Consider the following 20,936-nt stretch of genomic DNA (forward strand, 5'->3'; position numbering starts at 1 on the left):
CAGTCTCTCTTTCAATGTTTTAGCCACCCTTCACTTCTGACAGTGTCCATTAAATGGTGCTGCACTGTTGCAGCACGTGAATTGATGACTAGATTGCGTTGAGACAGACAGGCAGTCAGACAGACAAACAGACGGGTGCGCCGATGCACGGACGGACGGACGGACAGACAGACAGACAGACAGACAGACAGACAGACAGACAGACATGCGTGGGGACACGTGAATTTCATCTTTCATCAAACTCAGTTATTAGTTTGCTGACAGGTATAGCACGAGAACAGAACCACGACGAAGGGACACGAAGACGAAGCGCTCGTCTCTTTCGTGTCCTTTTGCAGTCGTTCTCCTCTCGCGCTACAACTATCGTCATGTCATACCAACTAGCTCAAACCACCACACATCTATGTTACTTTGCGCTTGGTTTCCTGCATGTTCCCTCATGTCTGGTCCCATCGCAGCAAAAAAAAAAAAAAAAATGCATTGGCAGCGTTAAGCTGCCTTCGGCTTCTTTCTGTGATTTTATTGTTCAGAAAAGGGAGAGGGCAGTCCAAACGAGCTGCTTTATCTTGTATAGAATTTATAACAATCTATTCACTGTTTATAAAAGTATGTAACTACTGGATAAAAAACGTGCTTTACTTGCGTCGGCAACTCTGGTTGCCGTGAAAAAAGGCAATTTTTTTACTCTATGCTCTCTGCAGGTGCCATTTATTCCCTTCGTTTGTTTTATTCGACCGTACTTTAATCAGTGTCGCCATCCTCCAGGAGGCACTCCTGTAAAAAAAACAGCATTTCATTACGCAAGCGCTAAAGAATTTCATTTTTCAAGCTCAAATACACATATGCATGGTGAAGCCTTAGACCCTATAATTTCAATGATATAGTTTTATAAAGGAATGCACAGCGTGCGTGAAACCGGCAGATACAGAGTCACATGACGTTTTACCCTAAAGGCACTGTACAAAAAAGCAGGAACAAACAGAAAAGAGAGTACCTATCATGGTTTAGGTGTGTCCTGAGTAGTCACATATATAGCGCTCCAAGATACATGTTAATTTCCCTTTAGAGAGTCGCACCTCTTTTCAACACGCATCTTTTAAGAGAGTTGTTAAGTTTTCTGATAAAATGAAAGGGTCACCATAACTGGCTGATAATTTACGCTTATGATATGCTGCAGGGTAACCGAAAAACCAGAGAGGACACAGATGCGGATTATTGCGCACCTCTTTGTGTCGTCTCTCATTTTTTTCATAACCCTGAAGCGAATCGCATGTATGAAGCCGTACCAACTAGGCCCTATTGCAGCCTTATTGGCTCATAATATCCGATATTTCGTAGACGTAGCGGGCATTTAGTGTACATACATACTACTGCACTAACCTAAAACGCATTGTGGGTGGAGTGGGACCCTAAACATATTGTGGGTGAAGTAGATGCCTGGTGATACACCACAATATAGCCATACTCAGACATGAAAAGGAATAATCAGCCCTATCTTACTGCAGTTCAATATTGTTACGGGAGTTTATTTTGATGTATGCGGTACATATAGGTTTGTGACGCGAAGTGCTCACTATTGAGTTCACCATTTTTCTCGATCTACGCGTGATGGTATTTTAGGCATAATTTCTCGCGAGAGGGTGGTGCTACATTTGACTCTAGAAATGGGAACCTGTTGGTAACGACGAAATTATAACTAGACTAGTTCAAAGTTATGCATGTCAAGGAAGTCTAGTTTGTGTTGCAGAAGATGTCATTGTGCCCACACAATTTAGCCTTGGCGTTCCCGTTATTTGCTCGAACACCGTTTCTAGATCATTTCATGCCACAGCGGAACCCTCCACTAGGCCTGTGTAATGAAGAGTGTTTTGGTTCCACATGGCTTAGTGGCGGTAGCTCGACGTTTCGTATTATGGACGATGAATTACACGCCCTAGTCTATACTTTCAACTTCCGGCATGAAGCTCGCGTGATTCAGGGAGGAAACGCCGGCGTTACTAGTTTTACTCGAAGCCGCTGCAGAAAATCCTCTTCATCCCTGGCCTTCAGACTCTAAGCTACTTCACATGGTAAGTCACTCAGCACGAGTGATCGACACACGCTACTGGGTGTTTTATCCGAGCACTTGCAAGTGTTCGACTTCTCCTTAAACAATAAAGCGTCCACGATGCCTACCTTTCAAGTTCGTCATCGTATCAACAGAAGGTCACCACACAATATACGATAAATGTCGTAGCATGTATCACCAGGTGAACGTAAAATAATTGACGAGCAAACCTAAAAATTGTTTCTGAAGGGAGTAATTAAGGAGCTCGAGAGCCCTGGGGCTGCATGTGTCATTCTCGAAGGAAGGGAAATGGCACTTGGTGATCTTATGTAGATTACTCGCGAAATACTGGTGGTTGGACCTTTTTGAGCGAGAGTTTACAATCATCACCGACCTTCACTCCTTAGTCTGCCTTGACAATCTTCGTGATTCGTCGGGACGCCTTGTCCATTGGGTCATCTGTTTGCAGGATCACAGTTTCACTGTCTTCAACAAGAGCGCGCGATGGCATGCTGAAGCCAACTGCCTCTTCAGAGTCCCTCTTCAGGCAACGGAATGTGACGCTGACCTCTTTGGCCATTTATTCGCAACCGTACATGGGAATTGGGCAGAGGTCGCAATCTTCGCGAGAGAGCATATAGAACATCCGAGCTTAGAGCCACTTTTTAATTCCACGAGAAGGAAGACGACATGCCATTTTTCTAAACAAAGATCAACAAATCACTTGGTGGCGGCTTCAAACGAATTCATTCCCTTCCCCGTATACGTATTTCCAGCGTCAGTTACATATTCGCGCGCCCTTTGCCAGACAAAGACCACAACCTTAGACCACATCATCTGGGGATGCAGCAAGGACCCCCCCCCCCCCCCCCCGCCCCAACCAAGCTTCCAAGACAGTCACCTTCAAGTGAGGCCTGGGAGAGAATCCTCACGACCACAAGCCTAGACACCCAGCTTCGTGTCGTCAAACGCGCCGATAAGAGGTGGCAACCAGGCATGGCCTGACAATCCTCGCCACTTGAGAAACCGTCAGCTGCACTAATAAAGTTGTTTACCATGGCTACTCTTCAAGATGTGCCGCTATACAAGAATTTTTCCGCGACAGGTGCACACTTTCTTTCCGTGGTGCCAGAAGACCTTCACTCATGTGTATTGCGCGTCGTGAACGATGACCTATTGGCAGGTTGCCTAGGATCCGCGCAGACAGTGTATTGTGGCAAGGACAGATTTTACTGGCCTCATATGCGCAAGACAACGGAGACTTATGTAGCCAGCTGCGTCAAGTGCCAAAGCCACAAGGTAGCTACCATAGCCCCAGCCGGTTGCCTGAAACTTGTGGTGCCACATAGCTCACCATTTGAACAGATAAGCATCGACCTAGTAGGAGCATGCTCACGTTCATGCAGAGGCAACCTTTGGATTATAGTATGCACTGACTACCTGACTCGGTTTTGGGAGATGGCAGCGCTACTCTCTGCGACTGCAAGCGAAGTGTCAAAGTTTGTACTGAATTCAATAATACTTCATCATGGTCCTCCTTGAAAGGTCATTAGCGATAGTGGTAGTCTGTACACCGCTGAAAAGATCGAACAACTTCTACGTCAGCATACCTGAAATCTTCGAGATTCAACGCCCTATTTTACTGAGATAAAGTGCTGGGCAGAGCTGACGAATAGAAACTTCGGGAACGTGCTGTCCACGTATCTCAGCGCTGGCCACAAAAGCTGGGATTACACATTGCTATTCGTCACATTTGCCTACAATATCGTGCTGCGTCACACCACTGGATATAGCGCGTTTTCCCATCTTTACACGCGTCCGCCGAGGTAAACTTTACACACCATCTTTCCTTTCTGTGATCGCAACAACGCATGTATCGCGGAAACCTTCTGCCACGTGGAGGAGGCTTGGCGCCTCACTCGATTGCGTACTCTGGATTCAAAAATACTATATATAGTATACACCATCATGTCACCTACAATTCTGGTGACCTTGTGCGGCTATGGACTCCGGTACGAAAACGCGGGCTGTGTCAAAAAAGTCACACCTTTGCCACAAAGGCGAAGCAATGAACGTGATAGCAACAAACTAGAAGGTCACGCGCAGAATGGCAAGCAGATCGAAACGTGTGCAGCGTTTCTCACACAGAAAGGAAGTACGAAACGTACTCACAGGTACAGATTAACACCAATAAGCGTCTTAGTTGTTACTTCGATGTGTCTGAAAAGCATGCCCTTTTCTCAAACGGAGGCTGTGAAACGACTGCAGTGACCTTTGGACGCCCGGTAAGTACAGCAGAATCGTTCCGAGGAAACTCAATGGCTAGCCAAGACGTACGATTCTCCCCACTGCAAGCTAAGGGCACGCGATCAAGCGTCCACCTCCTTATTCTCTACGCGGGCCAAAGCACGCGTGAGAGATGAGAGCCACCGCGCGCTCACAGCCCCATATTTCTGAGAATGCTGAAAATACGTTAGTTCCCCCGAGATTCCCGCCAATGGCGGTAAGTTGTAGATATGAATAGATTGCCATTTGAACGTTGAAGGAGGTAACTTTCAGTGACCCGGTGATGAACGCCTCGAATTCACGCGGAGGTTCCACGTTCGATTCTGCGCGACGCACTGCTCTGGAATTTTCTTTCTTGCCTTTCAATATATATATATATATATATATATATATATATATATATATATATATATATATATATATATATATATATATATATATATATATATATATATATATATATATATATATATATATATATATATATATATACTATACATCAGCGTAGATGTGATACGGTGCATCACGTCGACGTGGACGCCGACGCAGGCGGCGAAATCCAGCTGAGAGTGTCTATATAATTGCTATCGCAATAATACTGCTCTCTAACTATGTTGCACGGTTTGTTGTGATAGATCATCTCAGTGAGTAGGATTGCAGGATTGGACGACTCACTGCCAGGCGAAGACGATCATCGAAGTCGTGCATATTGAACGCTTGAAGCCCTTCACTCAGCGACCCTCTCGCTTGCAAACGAAGCCTGTGGGAGCTCCGTCTTCAAATTGGGCAGTATTACATTGGGTCTAATCAATAGCGAACCAATAGCAGCAGCAACAGCAGTGGAGCAGGGGGAAGAGAAGAATGACTTGCAGTACCGGCTGACACTCACCATCCAGCTCTTACAAATGAACCTCTCTTTCAAACCTCCTAACAATATGCACAACATGGACTTCAAAGTGATTAAGCTGCAACTAAGTCCGTAGTTTGACGTTCGTATATATGCCTAACGTGAATGAGTAACAATATAATTTTATAGGCAGCTAAATCTAGACCTTTGGGAGAGTTGATATATATTGACGCTGAAGCATAGCCCCCCAAAAAAACAGGACACAGTAAAGAACGCACAGGACACGCACTATTCTGTGTGTTCCATAACATTTTTCTTGTGCTTTTTTTACTGCTTCCCGTTTTCCTCGCGTTATTCTTAAACTCTAGATATACGAAGTTTAATGTCGCCAAACCACGACTTGATTACGAGAGATGCCATAGTGGAGGAGTCCGGAAATTTCGACCACTTGGGGATCTCTATAATGCACCTATATAAAAAACACGGGCCACTAGCATCTTTAGCTCCTTCAAAAATGCAGCCGCCGCGACTGGGATTTCACGACGCCACCTGTGTGTCAGCAGTCGTGAACAGTACTGGAATCACTGAACCACCGTGGTCGGTAGTTGCTAAGAAAGCTCCCTCAACTGCGGCTGCCTTATGCACCCTTTTCTCGCTGTACTCATAGGCCGCGAATTTCACTTTCTTAAAACAATGTTTTCAATACATTAGCTTCTACGGGAACTGTGAAGAGAAGGGACGATTTGCGTGTCATACCTGTTATATTGATACAGCCTGACTAATTACGAGGTTTAAAAGAGGTGACAAGCCAGGGTACACAAAACAGACTAGAATTATTCTTATTTTTGAGAGAAGGAGAGTGCGACGTAGCGGATCTTCATGTGATCCTTAGGAAGGCGCCTTCCTCCTGTCTAGACACGAACAGTCATGTGAGCTGAACACAGTGCTTGCCCATGCACTAGACTCTTCGTCATACACTACAATTTTTCCCCGGAGGTAGCCAAAAATTAGATGGTCATTCTTTTGACAAATGGGAACTAAAGGATATCAAAAAGTGGAAAAGACGCGACAGCATTTCCAAGAGTATCTTCTTATAAAGGAAGTGCTGTATGAGTACAGATAAAATTACTTTGTTCTCAAAACTTTTTTTCCATATTTGACAGAAAGAATATTTTCCCGCACATAATATCTTTATGGACTACTGCAAGACGTCAGATGGAGGGCGCATTTACAACGACGTTGATTGCCGACATCGCAGGAATATATTGTTCTGTGGTTTTGACTGATGGTAACAGGGTACAGTGAGACATACTCTGAAATGTTTCTGAGACAAGAATTGAAGAGTTTGCAATTGTGTGTGAGCTGCTTCGCTTGATTGTCCTATGATTTCAGTACTCTCGGAAATAGAATGCCTATCAGATATAAAAGAAGTAGCTATTGGGGCAGATATAATGGAGAGTTTTACAAAATGTGAAGGCTATCAGCACCTCAGACATTTCTGAAAATTTCAGTGGAATCATTATTGAAAGTTAGAAGTTGTATTGATGAAGTTGCGATACCGTGCCCCCCCCCCCCCCTAAACGTTTCTTTACACAGAGATGGTCTGCCAATATCTCTCCTCTGTTCCCATTCTGCGAAGAAACAGAAACAATTTAGTAGTTTTTTATACTGTCGTACTTATTCATTCGTAAAAAAAAATTAAATATCATTTCAGTGTGAGTGGAGTTACAAAGATTTGTCGCATGCTGCAATTGCATTATCTCTTTTTTTGTCCTGACGACAGCGCTGGAAGCTAGGCAGGCAGGGGTGGTAGAGCAAACTACCATGCCTCTTGACCTTGAGCGCTTATTTTTTTTTTCGAATGCGTGGTTTTTCAGTGTGATCGCACGTGCACGCGTGGACAAGTAGCGGCCTCGCGCGGCGATCTCGGTAACTTGATTTTTTGGTGACAGATGCATGGATGATTTTTTACGATTGTATTTGAGTGAAGTAAACTCAGCTGCCTGGTCTACTCAAAATTTCAGTTTTCTGACGTAATTTGGCTTCTTTTCGATTTTATTCAAGTGAGATAAACTCAGCTGCCTGGTCTACTCAAAATTTCAGTCATCTGACATAATTTAGCTCCGTTTTCCTTCTATCGATTATTATTTATTTTATTACTGATTTATGTTTGAAATATATTTTGCTAATATTTTCTTTTACAATTCGAGTATTAAGCTGACAATCATTGTATAGTGTTCACATATCAGCTACTCCAAGCTTGCTTGGCTGATCCGCCAGAATGGGTATGTGCCAGTGTTCACAGGCAACAAACAAACGAACAAGCTATGCGATTGCTACGGACTGACTGGTGTTATTTTCAAGTTATTTACATGTTATAAACATGTCCTAAAATGTCCTTTGGCCCCACCACAGTGCTCTAGTGGCTAAAGTACTCAGCTTTTCACCCGCAGGTCGCGGGATCGAATCCAGGCTGTGGCTGCTGCATTTGCGATGGAGGCGAAAATGCTGTAGGCCCGTGTGCTTCGACTTGGGTGCACGTTAAAGAACACCAGGTAGTCGAAATTTTCGGAGCCTTCCACTACGGTGTCTCACATAATTATATAGTGGTTTTGGGACATGAAACCCCACATATCAATCAATTGAAATCTCCTGCGCGAAAAAATAGTGTTTGTTAGCGAAATCTATGCCACCAGTCAGCCCAAGTAGCCACTTTGCTCTGAAATTGTAGGACCAAGTGTTTGACTCGTATTTAATATGTCGCGCACTGTTAATACTAGAGATGCCAATTATTGTGAAAAGTATACGTCCCGAAATGATATGATATGTGGGGTTTAACGTCTCAAAACCACTATATGATTATGAGAGACGCCGTAGTGGAGGGCTCCGGAAATTTTGACCTCCTGGGGTTCTTTAACGTGCACCCAAATCTGAGCACACGGGCCTATACGTCCCGAAACCCAAATATAAATTTGTCAAAAGCCGTAATGAATAGCTCAGGTTCTTTTGATCATCTAATGTTTTTAACGCATGCGGAAATTTAAGCACATCAGCTTCCAGAATTTCGCCAGCACCATTTACTGTGCAAGCAGACTTGTACTCATTCGAGAGTAAGTGCATCTTACCCTCAATTTCTGGGCTCCTTGCACTACATGGTGCCTCGTGCGGGCACCGGCGTCAGTAAAAACCTGTAATTAGAAGAGAGGATTGTTCAAAATCAAGACGCACGCAATAAATATGTTGATAATTTACAGAAATAGAAATGATAGCAGGTACATTCTGTTTTACATACCCATCGAGGAAGCCTAATTCATTCGTGTGCAGAGTGACGGAGAGCTCACTCTGCACAAAGCGCACTCAAACCGGCGCGTTATCCGTTGGTGTGATGTCCCTGCTAAAGCCTGTGTTCGCCAATTGTTCATTTGCTTAGGCTGTTTTTCGTGATATCGCCGCTCCCACTGACCGATACATCGTTGTTGGAACTGTTCAGCGGCGCGCATTTGCGCTATCGACGCAATATTGAGCTACGCGTGTGCGAACGGCGGTGCTTTGTCATCGGTAGTACAGAAGCAGCAAGCGCAGTAACTTCAGTGATTTGTGTACTCACGTAATCACATTTGTTTGTAGCAGTGGGGCGCGTGCCTGGGGATGCTGTTGCCAGCAGGTGCTACTTCACAATAGCTACATGTTTCCCATTAAGCTTATGTTATAGCAGAAGAGGTAATGCGGTTCTACTATGTTACGTGTTCTTTCAGCATTGGTATGCGCATATTTTGGCCGAAAATGGCAGGTAAAGTGGCGGACGGTGTGCTCTAGACACGCAAGACTCAGCTGTACCTTTTTCTCGGCATCGAAGATGCAAAAGTGACAACACAGAAATGTTGTTCTTGTCGGTTTGCTTATCGCAAGTGAGGTGACGTGATTAGAGGCTTGATTATGGTGACACGTGCAGATACTTTCGATTTACTGGTGACACCCATTGCGCAATTCAGGCGAGGACGCTAAGTGATGGAGTGCGAACATATCCCCCCTGCACTAGCCGCGTGGCGTACTGCGTTTAAGACACGATTTCAATCCCTTGTTCCTCTTGCGCTGATTGTATGTGCACCCGTGCACGACATAGTGATGCCTAGATAATCTTGACACACACACACGCACACACACACACGCGCACACACACACACACACGCACACACACACACACACGCACACACACACACACACGCACGCACACACACACACACACGCACACACACGCACGCACACGCACGCACACACACGCACACGCACACACACACACACACACACACACACACACACATATATATATATACATACATATATATATATATATATATATATATATATATATATATATATATATATATATATATATATATATATATACATATATATATATATATATATATATATATGTGTGTGTGTGTGTGTTTTTGCCTAGCAATTTTGTTTTCTTTCTTTGTTTCCTTTCTCCTTTCCTAGCTTTTTCTTTCTTTCTTTCTTTATTTCTTTTTTTTCTGTGCTGTAGTTGTTTTGCACATGCAATTTAATGCATCCAATGCCGGAAAATGCAGCGCAGTCAGAGGGTTCCGGCCCATAAAAAAAGGAAAACAATAAACAAGCTCCTGGAGTGGAAATTACATTTGGGAATTGAAGCCAGACCACCGCCGTCTTACTTCTGACACAAGAAGGCCCGTGTGAATGGAAAAGATGTTTAACAATTTAGAGTAATTGGCACTGTACTATGAGAAAGTATGAAGCCAACCCCGTTACGCAAGCTCACCCAACATTTCCAGGAGCTACCGCCTGTCTTTTAATACAGGCATAATAGGACATGTGTTTAGAAAACGTTGTTAATGATTTAGAGTACTTGGTTCTCTACTATGGGAGAGCAAAAACCTATCCCGTGGGCCTCACATTCTATGAGGCCATGTCGAGAAAAATACGCCGTGAATGAGTTAGCGGGCAGCACCAAGAAATGGCTAGTCACAGAATGCAACAATGGCGAACAAGACCTTAGCAGACAGCCATGGTGTTCTGCTCACAGGCTCTACGAATTTATTAGCGGAAATTTATCGAATTGATATGCTCCGCATGTGTCCTAGTGTTACTGGTTTCCTTTCGAAACCTCTCGAGGTCTTGGAACATTGGTAAAAGAAAGCAAGCTTACTTTACGAATTCATATTTATTACTTTTATCACAAGCATCGATCTCTAACTGATGCTCTAGCTAGCATTTACATCAGCAAGTCAAAAGCGCCATCTTGTATTCAGTATCACACGAGAAAGCCGTGCTTTGAGGAAGACTCCAGGCGAATGCTGGCTTCACATCTGCTGCCAAGACATAGAGAAAGCTTCCACTCAAGAATTTGCCAGGCACACATGTTTGGGAAGCAATGCCGAAGAGTTGAAGAGGATGAACAGACTGCGTGCAAGCCATGTTATTGTGTTACACGCGTTAGAAAAGTACAGGGCAGTTATGGTATATCCAGTGCACGAACGTGTTATCGTTTAGCGAAAATTATAACAGATATATTGTACAGCAAAAAAAGCAGAGCAATAGCAGGGGTACCCACCTGCTTCATAAGAGGCTCCCTGTCATTCCAGCATAAGAACAACAACGGGAACTGCAAAAATAAGAGGTGAGAAATTCTCATTTTAACACAATCCTATATATTACGAATATTTGAATATTAACGTACTGATGCTGTTTTGCAAGGTATAGTTATTTGAGACTTTGACGTATAGATGGGTATTTATCAATACCTTTCGAACGTTCACATATTGCAGGTGCACTATTTCTCGAAAAACAGAAAAAAAAACACTGAGAACAAAATTATTTTCTTTACTTACTCTTGATGTTTTAATCTCCCATAGCCAGACTTTAGAGTATCATTAACAAAGGAAGTAAGAAATACGTGCGACTGAGCGTTGTTGCTGTACAACTGCTTCAAATTTGTGAAATAAATAAACAACATACATTTTATTCTCCGCACAATTTGTTACATGTTACAGTTAAAAAGAACATCTTCTATTATTAACACTCGCTGCCACGAAATGACTTCTTTCAGTTCGTCTCATGTCTTGCATAAAATCGAAATCAATCGATATTTATTCTAAAACGTTGGCTTGCCGTAAACCGTAAAATATTTGCTGAGCCATAATCTTGTTTAGGTATCTAATTGAACAAAATATAAAATGAAGAGAATAAAACATGCTCTCTAAGAAAAGTCTTGCAAGGAATGCAAAGAAACAATGCTGCTTGTGAAGATCAGGCAACAACATATCTGCTGACCGTCAGGAGGCAGATTATGTTAGGAAACCTAGCCACCCTGTTTACGAAGTGTCGCCTAACGGGCAGGGTACGAGAACGTTGGAAGAATGCTAATATAATCTTAATACATAGAGAAGGAGATGGCAAGGACTTCATGAATTTCAGGCTGATCAGCTTGCTCTTCGTCATGTAGAAGTTATTCACAAAGGTAATTGCCAACGGAGTCAATACCACATTAAAATTCAATGAACTAAAAGATTAAACAGGCTACTCAACAGTCTACCATTTTCAAACCATCAATTCAGTGATAGAGAAATGTTCAGAACACACTGAACCACTAGATTACGAAGATAGATTTGCTTCAGTAGAGATCTAAGCTCTCATGCACGCACTTTGAATCAGGTAGTCGACAAACCATATATAAACATCCTGGAATAGGTCTACAGAGGAGGAACTGCCACACATAGTGCTTCATAAAGAAAGCGACGGAATACCAATGAAGAAGGGTGTAAGTCAGGGGGATACAGTCTGCCCAAGGTTATTCACCACGTGGCTAAAGCAGGTTTTGAAAGACGTAGAATGGATGGAGTGAGGGTACAAGGTAATGGAGAGTATCTTGGCAACCTACACTTTGCGACGAGATTGCATTGCTGAGTAAGTTGCGGGATGAATCACCATCAATGTTTGTTGATTAGACAACAAAAGCAGAAAAGTTGGTCTTCGGTAGCAGTTCACTTGAAGTTGTACAAGAGTACGGTTACTTAGGACAGGTAGTAACGGCGGAACTGAACCACGAGATGGAATTAACTATAATAATAAGAATGGGGTTGAGCACATTCGACAAGCATTCCCAAACTTTATAGGTAGAATGCCTCAATTCCTTAAAGGTATATAAGAGCTGCATTTTACCGGTGCTTACCTGCGAAGCAGTAAACTGGGTGAATAAAGAGAGGGTTCAACCTAAGTGGAGAACGACGCAGTGAGCAATAGAAAGAAAAATGATGAATGTAACCCTAAGGGACAAGAAGATATAAGAGTGTATCATGGAACAAACGGGTGTTCTTGATTTCATTCTAGATGAAATCAAGGAAAAGAAATGCTCATATGGGCAGGGTGCGTTGCGAAAAGGCAAGATAACCGCTGGTCATCAAGGATCACAGAGTGAATTTGAAGAGAAGGAAAGTGGGTGAAGGGGAGACAAAAAATTAGGTGGGCAGATGTTTCTAGGTATAAAGTGGGAGTAGCAAGCACCGAACTGAGTTGAATGGCAGAAAATGGGAGAGGCCTTTGTCCTGCAGCAAACGCAGTCAGGCTAATTATGATGATGATGATGATGAATCTGGTTTTGGCACCCGAGCGCCTGGTATGGGCACCCGCATGGATGAGGGAGCGCAAACTTTGGTAGTCCCCCTAATTGAAAGGCGTCCACTCTTAATTAAATCATGAACGTTTGCGTGCCTACACCACGGCGTAATGATCATGAGTGTCTTAGTGGAAAGATGCGTCGGAGCACTTTTCTTTTCACCTGAGGAGAGCCAAAAGAAAACAACGCTACAAAACGTCGTGATATTACACACCTTGGTTCTCTCCTGAACATTGAAGTGCACTGAAGCATAATGATCGCGCAAATCAGAAGGCGAAATGTCCTCCATTCAGCAAGTGGAAGTAGGAGTTTAGTGTTTTTCAAACTCTTTCTAAACGCCTATATAAACAGGGCCACAGTTCATAACAAAAAAAAAAAGCTTCTGACAGGGCAGCTGAGTTTTGGATGTATGTACGCAAACTGCCAAGCAAAAGTGGGAGGTCCTTCAGCCTACTTAATTCGGATGCTGTAGAAGTCATTGCCATCGCTGACTGTTTCGCCGACCATTTTTCATCCATTTATAAGGCCTACAACTCTAAGACTCACATAGGCCAACAGCACAAAGTAATTAGCACATATAGTAGAATTTGGCAGCATTAAAACTCACATGCTATAGATTAGGCGTTTAAGACCGTCCATATCGTGTGGCCTAGATTTCACGTGGCTTTATAATAATATTTTACCCCAGAAGTGACTGCAATATTTATCAATTGTGTGAATGCTTCCACATAACGCATCATGTGAAAAACTGCTCAAGTTTTTTTGTCAATATTCAAGTCGCACTGCAAGATTTGTTTCTAATTATCACCCGATTTCTCTACTGGGTGCCACATTGAAGATTTCTGAGCTGCCTCTTCACAACATATTGTATGTTCGCGTGAGAACCTCCTTCTTAACTAATCAACACGGGTTTTTCCCGGCGGCTCAACTACAAAGCATTTTGCAAGTTTCATAACGCTCATAGCCCCACCTATTTCTCAGAAAGAACAGATAGATGTAGTCTTTTGCGGCCGGAGCAAAGAGTTTGGCGTAGTCAGCCACTCTCTTTTTTTTATTAAACTTGGGTACTTTGATATCGACTCGTCTGTTGTGGATCTCTTGCACAGCTTTCCGGCTGTTATATTGTTATATTGTTGTAAATGGCGTAGGATCTTCATTTTACAGTGTTACTATTTGGTTCCCTCGAGAGTCGGTATTTGGCCTACTCTAATTTTAATGATTCCTAAACAACATTGTTTTGGCATTCATTATACTCCTTTTTTTCTTGTATGCCAATGTCATCAAATATCTAGAAAAATTCGTTCAGTTAATGACTGTCGCTTGCTGCAGTCAGATTTCGCTCGCCGTAAACGATGCGCACGTCAAGTTTTCTGCTAAACGAGCTCATGCACCCTATCGCTTTAACACAAATTAAGTATCCCGTGAGTATTTTATTGTTTGAAGTGCAGGCACATAGAACGATTATCAAATGCGCAATATTTCTTAGCGAACTTCGGCGACATTGAGCGTATCTATCTATCTATCTATCTATCTATCTATCTATCTATCTATCTATCTATCTATCTATCTATCTATCTATCTATCTATCTATCTATCTATCTATCTATCTATCTATCTATCTATCTATCTATCTATCTATCTATCTATCTATCTATCTATCTATCTATCTATCTATCTATCTATCTATCTATCTATCTATCTATCTATCTATCTATCTATCTATCTATCTATCTATCTATCTATCTATCTATCTATCTATCTATCTATCTATCTATCTATCTATCTATCTATCTATCTATCTATCTATCTATCTGTCTGTCTGTCTATCTATCTATCTATCTATCTATCTGTCCGTCTATCTATCTATCTATCTATCTATCTATCTATCTATCTATCTATCTATCTATCTATCTATCTATCTATCTATCTATCTATCTATCTATCTATCTATCTATCTATCTATCTATTTATCTATCTATCTATCTATCTATCTATCTATCTATCTATCTATCTATCTATCTATCATCTATCAATCAATCTATCTATCTATCTATCTATCTATCTATCTATCTATCTATCTATCTATCTATCTATCTATCTATCTATAAAATATCATCAAACGCCGGAAGAAGAAGAAAGAAGACTGCTGCCTGGAGCGAGCACGTGCTACTCCACTTCTTCTAATAAACCGTATTCGTTCGAAGCAGTCCCTGGTCTCCATCGTCTTAATAATGATACCATGAACCAAGATACTACCTCCTCGCCGACAAGAAAGGTCAACCTGCCACGGAGCAGCAGAGAAGAAAAGGGCGGAGGAGCAGAGGATCGACCTGGATCGAGTGACGAGACCACGGTGGACAGTACGAGCATAAGAACGAACGACTGACACGTTAGACGTCATTGTTAACCGCCTCAATATGAGCAAGGAAGTGATAACGAAGAAAAGAAAAGCGCTTCGCTCCCAGATCACGCGACTGATTAACGCAGCCGAGCAGGAAATTAATGATGGAGCTAACCGGGAGCAGCTGCTTACAAGGCAGGTGCATAATAAAGCAATAAGTGACAGTCTCAAGAGCGCGAACGAGGAAATGGAAAAGTTTCTGACAGAAGACAATGCCGAAGCTGAATTCGAAAGCGTCATAGAGTTCGACATGAAATTAACGGCGACCTTATATTCAATGGAATTCAGACTTCGACAGCCTGCACAATCGGATTCAAGCGATAGGACAAGGCAGGTGACGCCCTCAAGTACAGGTCAAGAAGCAACGGAGCTAGTTAAGCTACCAAAGCTAGAAATGATGAAGTTTGGGGGAAAAGCTTTGGAGTGGAACCACTTGTGGTCTCAGTAAGAGTCGGCATTTCACCTGAGACCGAACATGAGCGAGGGACAGAAGTACAATTACTTGTTAGCATGTCTAACCGGGAAAGCGGTGGCTGCTATTGAAGGACTTCAGTACTCGGCAGAGAAAAATTATGATGACGCAACGAAAATACTGCAAAGAACGTACGGCAATCGAGAACATTCTATTGAAATGCACATGAATCAGCTATTGAGTTTGGAGAAAGTGAGGTCTGTTCAAGATACCAATGACTTAAATAGGCTAGTACAGAGAGTGCAAGTTAGCATATTGGCACTCAAGTCACTAAAAGTGGAAACCGAGAGCTATGCGCCGATGTTGTTACCGGTATTGAAAAGAGCAATCCCACCAGAATTCTCAGTGCAGTTCAAGTCAAAAGAGGCTATTAGAAACAGCTCAGCTTCAGAAAACGGCAAGCAAAACACCACAACAGAAAAAGCATGCGAGGAAAAGCTCGACAGGCTTATTTTTAAAAGAGCAAGCGGTTTTTCGTGAAGAAACGCAACGGGAACAAGAGAGGATAACAGCAAAACCAAGAAAAAACTGCGGACAGATGCGCACAAGTTCAAGCTTCTATAGCTCAGCGGACAGAATATGCTTATTCTGCAAGCAGAAAACCCACGCAACCGAAAACTGTCGTAGGAGCATTCCAATGGATGAAAAAAAGGTAGGCTTACCAAACATAGAGCATGCTTCAAATGCACGCGACCAAACCACACTGCACGCATTTGCAAGGCCCAAGTAAAATGTAAGCAATGCAAGGGACGACATGCCACGTCAGTGTGTAGAACGGTGATGCAGAAAACAAGGGCACAGCTGGCCTCAACAGCGCAAGCCGAAGCGACGACGTCTACGCTACACGCAACCAAAAATATCAAGCATAAGTTTGTGCTTTCGCAGACTGCTGTAGCATGCGTAGAAGGAGAAACATGTGGCCGACATCGCCGTTTGTTAGTAGACAGCGGAAGTCAACGGTCATTTATTGAAGCAGGATTAGCAAAAGAAATAGGTGCGAAAGTGTTGCGACAGAAAAGGCTGACGATTGGTTCATTTGGAGGAGACGGAAAGGTCAAACTAATAAACGTGGTGCAAGTGACTGTAGGATCACGAGAAACAAGCACGACAACAGTGATAGAAGCGTTACAAGTCGACGTTATCTCGCACAGTTGTATACCCACTCCAACTAAGGAACTCAGCGAGAAAATGAAACAGCTAAAGATGCAAGTGGCTGATCATAGGAACGAGACGACTGCAACAGATTCTGTAGAACTACTGATCGGCTCAGACTATTATTATGAATTCTTGGGAAGTGATTCTCTCACAGAACGCTTGTGCCTGTGTCTCAGTATTTTCACTTTGTTTTCCTGGAAATGCTGGGGGCTGCCGCTCCCTCCTTTGCGGTGATGCTTCAGGACACACCTGAGAATCTTTCAGGCGTGCAGCCATCGCGCCGGGCTTCGTCGTCCAGGAAGCGTAGCAACGCGTCGAGCGACACGGACAGCGAGGCAACCGATTTGTAATCGGACGGATTTGAGTCATCGGATGATGACTTCACGGTCGTCATGAATCGATCTACAAAACGAAGACTACTGCGGACGGCATCGTCGGCAAGTGTTTCCACCGTTAAGACTGCACCACAGCGGTGGCCGCACACCATGCTGTTTATGCCCGAAGACCCTGCATCTAACTTGCGACTCTTCAACAGGCAAGTTCTTTCTGTGATTCTCAAGGGAACCGCGCCGAATGAGATCAAAGACGTGAGGATCAATGCACGGAAGAATGTCCTTGCTGTAGACGTTATGCACCGTAGCGCACTGCAAAGCCTTCGGCACATAACAGAAATCGGCAACGTGAAAGTTCGGCCAATGGTCGCTACAGGTTGTAATGGCACTGTAGACGTCATTTATGATGTGGATCTTTCCATCTCAGCAAATGACCTGCCAATACTATTAGAGCCAGCTACAGAAGGCACCCGCATCACGCACATTAGCAGACTCGGCTACTCATGCTGCTTGAGGCTTGTGTTCGAGGGAGACAGCCTTCCCTCGTATGTCAAAGTTGGCCATGTTCGCCACTCAGTGCGTCCATACATACCGAAGCCACTGAAATGATACAAGTGCTTCAAGATGGGACACGTAAAAGGTGTCTGTGAGAACAAAGTTGTGTGTCCGCGGTGCGCTGAGTCTCACTCAAAAGACGTCTGCGGTGCCACCGTGTTACGATGTCCAAACTGCCACGGCGCTCATGAGGCCTCATCCAATCATTGCCCGCGGGTGCGAAACGAGCACGCGGTGCTCAGGCGTATGGTGCGGGACAATTGAACGCACAGGAAAGCTGCCACTACACTACGCCGACGACGGCATCGGGGGCGAAGACCATCACGGAAAAACTGCTCTACCGATAGAGAGATGTCATCCTCTATCAAAGAGGCTGACCCACAAACACCGAGCTCACTGAAGACGGATACTGCCAAACAGAAGAAAGGGACAGCAGTCGCCCCTTCCGAACAGTGGCCCTAACTTCCACGAAGTCAACCTACTTAGGAGCTGCATCAAATCCCGCCCCCCTCGACGACCCCTCAAACCAGTGATGCGATGAATGAAGATCAAGTGATAAGCTTGCTGCAATCGCTGATGAGTACCATGCGCGTCCTACTGAGTAATATGAAGACTTCGGCTGCGCAGACCGCACTGCATGTGCTGGACACCCTGAGCCTGGTGCTTGCAGCTCTAAGGTCAAATCATGGCCAGCGAGGCACCGTCGTTTTGAGCGGAAGTCAAGAATGCATCTGCCTTTCAGTGGAACGCCAGAGGACCTAAGTCGTGCATGTCTGACTTAAGACAGTTTGTATTTGTGAACCGCTTCCCCATTATCGTGATTTGTGAACCCGACCTGTGTGCTTCAATCAAGCTGTCAGAATATGAGTGCTTTATGTCCTCCACACACAGAGACTGCAGCAAGGTTATTGTATTCATGCCCCATGACCTCACTTACGTTCTCCACAGAGTCTCGCCTGATGAAGGGAATCAGTATGTGTGCCTTACTGTGAAGGAGGATAAGGTTGCTTTCACGATTATCGGAGCTTACTTATCCCCATCAAGCCACGTTGACTGCGAGCGCTTACGCGGTATTCTGACATCGACTCCAAGACCATGAGTGATCACTGGCGACTTCAGTGCCCACCATTTCATATGGGGACGCTGCAGGGACAACTCTAGAGGAAGAAAATTGGTGTGCTTAGCCTCGGAGTACGAACTCTGTGTTTGTAACGATGGAAGCCCTACATATTTACGCGGATCAGCCTATAGCAGCTGCTTGGACTTTACATTGGTTTCTCGCTCACTTACCAGGAAAGTGCACTGGTTTTCGGATCTGGAAACGCGGGGCAGCGACCATATACCAACTTACCTGTGTATAGAAGGCTTCTCCAGCTCCAAGTCCTCAAGAGGCTTCAAATGCACCGATTGGCCGATATTCAAAATGTTAATGCAAGACTGCTGTACCGACGGCTCATCTTATAACCTAGAGGACTCGATAAAGGATGTCCTGCAGAATACCACGCATACACATTTGACTAGTCACAAGCGCACTGATTTTGACATCGAGCTTGAAAAAATTCACGCAATACGCCGTCGTGCAGAACGAAGGTACCGACAGACAAAGTGCATAGATGATTTGAGGCTGGCTAGACGCATTCGAAAGAAAATGCAGCGGAACATGGATAAACTGGCTAGGCGATGTTGGACATCCTTTTGCGAGTAGTTTGATCCACGAAAGCCCCTTTCACTGATATGGCGAACTGTCCGGAATCTTAGCACAACCTTGGGTCAGCGACACCCGTTTACATCTCTGGCACTTCACCTTCGATGCAGAGAGATTGTCGTCGCAGAATCTTTCTGTAGAAGAATTGCCGGTGATTCCAATTTCACTGTATGAAGAAGGGGAACATTTGACAACCCACCGCCCTCACGTGATCCCCGTATGGAATGCCAGTTTTCTATGGATGAGCTAGAGGCGGCACTGGCACTGTGCAGACTGTCATCAGCACCCGGACCTGACGGCACAACCTATCATGCTCTTTGTAATCTTGGAGACGGAGCTCGGAAGGCACTCTTACGCATATACAACGACTCCTGGCAGACTGGTACGGTTCCCGAGGAATGGAAGTCAAGTCGCCTCATTCCACTTCTAATGCCGGTAAATCTCCTTTGGATATTGCCTCATACCGTCCTATCGCACTTGCCAGTTGTGTGGGAAAAAATGAAACGAATAATTCTAACACGAATGGAGTGGTATTTAGAACACTACGAAATCTATCCAGTATCCATGACCGGATTCAGGCGCGGCCATTCGTCAATCGACAACGTTGTTGATCTGATGACATATGTTCAACACCAGAAGGCCTGTAAGAGACTGTGCGCCGCCCTGTTTCTAGACGTTAAGGGGGCTTACGGCAATGTAACCCATGAAGCCATTCTTAGTGCTTTGGAAACAGTAGGTCTTGGTGGCAAGATATATATGTGGGTGTACAGGTACTAACAGCTGAGATCATTTTACGTGATGACAGCGAATGGCCCAACACCTGATTATTACAGCCGCCGAGGAGTTCCTCAGGGAGGAGTGCTAAGCCCTACACTTTTCAACCTAACTCTCATTGGTCTAGTCGAGCAGCTACCTAGCACTGCAGAACTTTCTGTCTATGCTGATGACATCTGCATTCGGACATCAGGTGTGACAAGGCCTCAGCTTCGCGCCCGCCTTCAGAAGGCTGCTGCAACGACGTCATGCTAACTTCGTAAACATGGCTTTGAGGTGTCCTGCGGAAAATGTGCAGTGGTAGCGTTCACGCGGAAACCAATGTTTGCTTACAGCATATCGATTAATGAAGAATACATATCGTTCAGCAGAAGCCACAGGTTCTTGGGAGTCATAATAGATACAAACCTGTCGTGGACTCCACACGTGAACTATGTGAAGAAGCGGCTGATCGCAACATGCCACTAGTTCAAATTCCTTGCAGGAAAGAATTAGAGAGTGCCCATACCATCCATGCTATAACTTTACAGAGTGCTGTTTATCGAATTCTTACGGTACAGCTTACCTGCAATATCTAACACCGGCAAGACCAACCTGCGCACAATTCAGAGCATTCAAGCCCAAGCACTTAAAAAATGCCTTGGATTACCCCGCAGTGCTTCAACGGCTGAAACCATCGCCATCGCTCAAGATCACTCGATAAAG

At 44.1% G+C, this 20,936-nt stretch overlaps 1 protein-coding gene across 1 annotated transcript in view; it reads right to left on the minus strand.

Moving 5' to 3' along the window:
• Positions 1-499: 499 nt before the first annotated feature.
• The window catches only part of LOC142814040 (uncharacterized), an 80,275-nt gene continuing 59,838 nt past the window's right edge, over positions 500-20,936 (minus strand). The window contains exons 4-6 of the mRNA XM_075891983.1: positions 10,777-10,827; positions 8,306-8,368; positions 500-774 (exon numbers count right to left, since the gene is read on the minus strand). Coding sequence (XP_075748098.1) covers positions 742-774; positions 8,306-8,368; positions 10,777-10,827 — 147 coding nt within the window. The 3' untranslated portion in view covers positions 500-741. The remainder of the gene's footprint in view (positions 775-8,305; positions 8,369-10,776; positions 10,828-20,936) is intronic.

The sequence above is a fragment of the Rhipicephalus microplus genome, chromosome 4 (assembly GCF_043290135.1).
Source record: "Rhipicephalus microplus isolate Deutch F79 chromosome 4, USDA_Rmic, whole genome shotgun sequence".
Classification (NCBI taxonomy): Eukaryota; Metazoa; Arthropoda; class Arachnida; order Ixodida; family Ixodidae; genus Rhipicephalus; species Rhipicephalus microplus.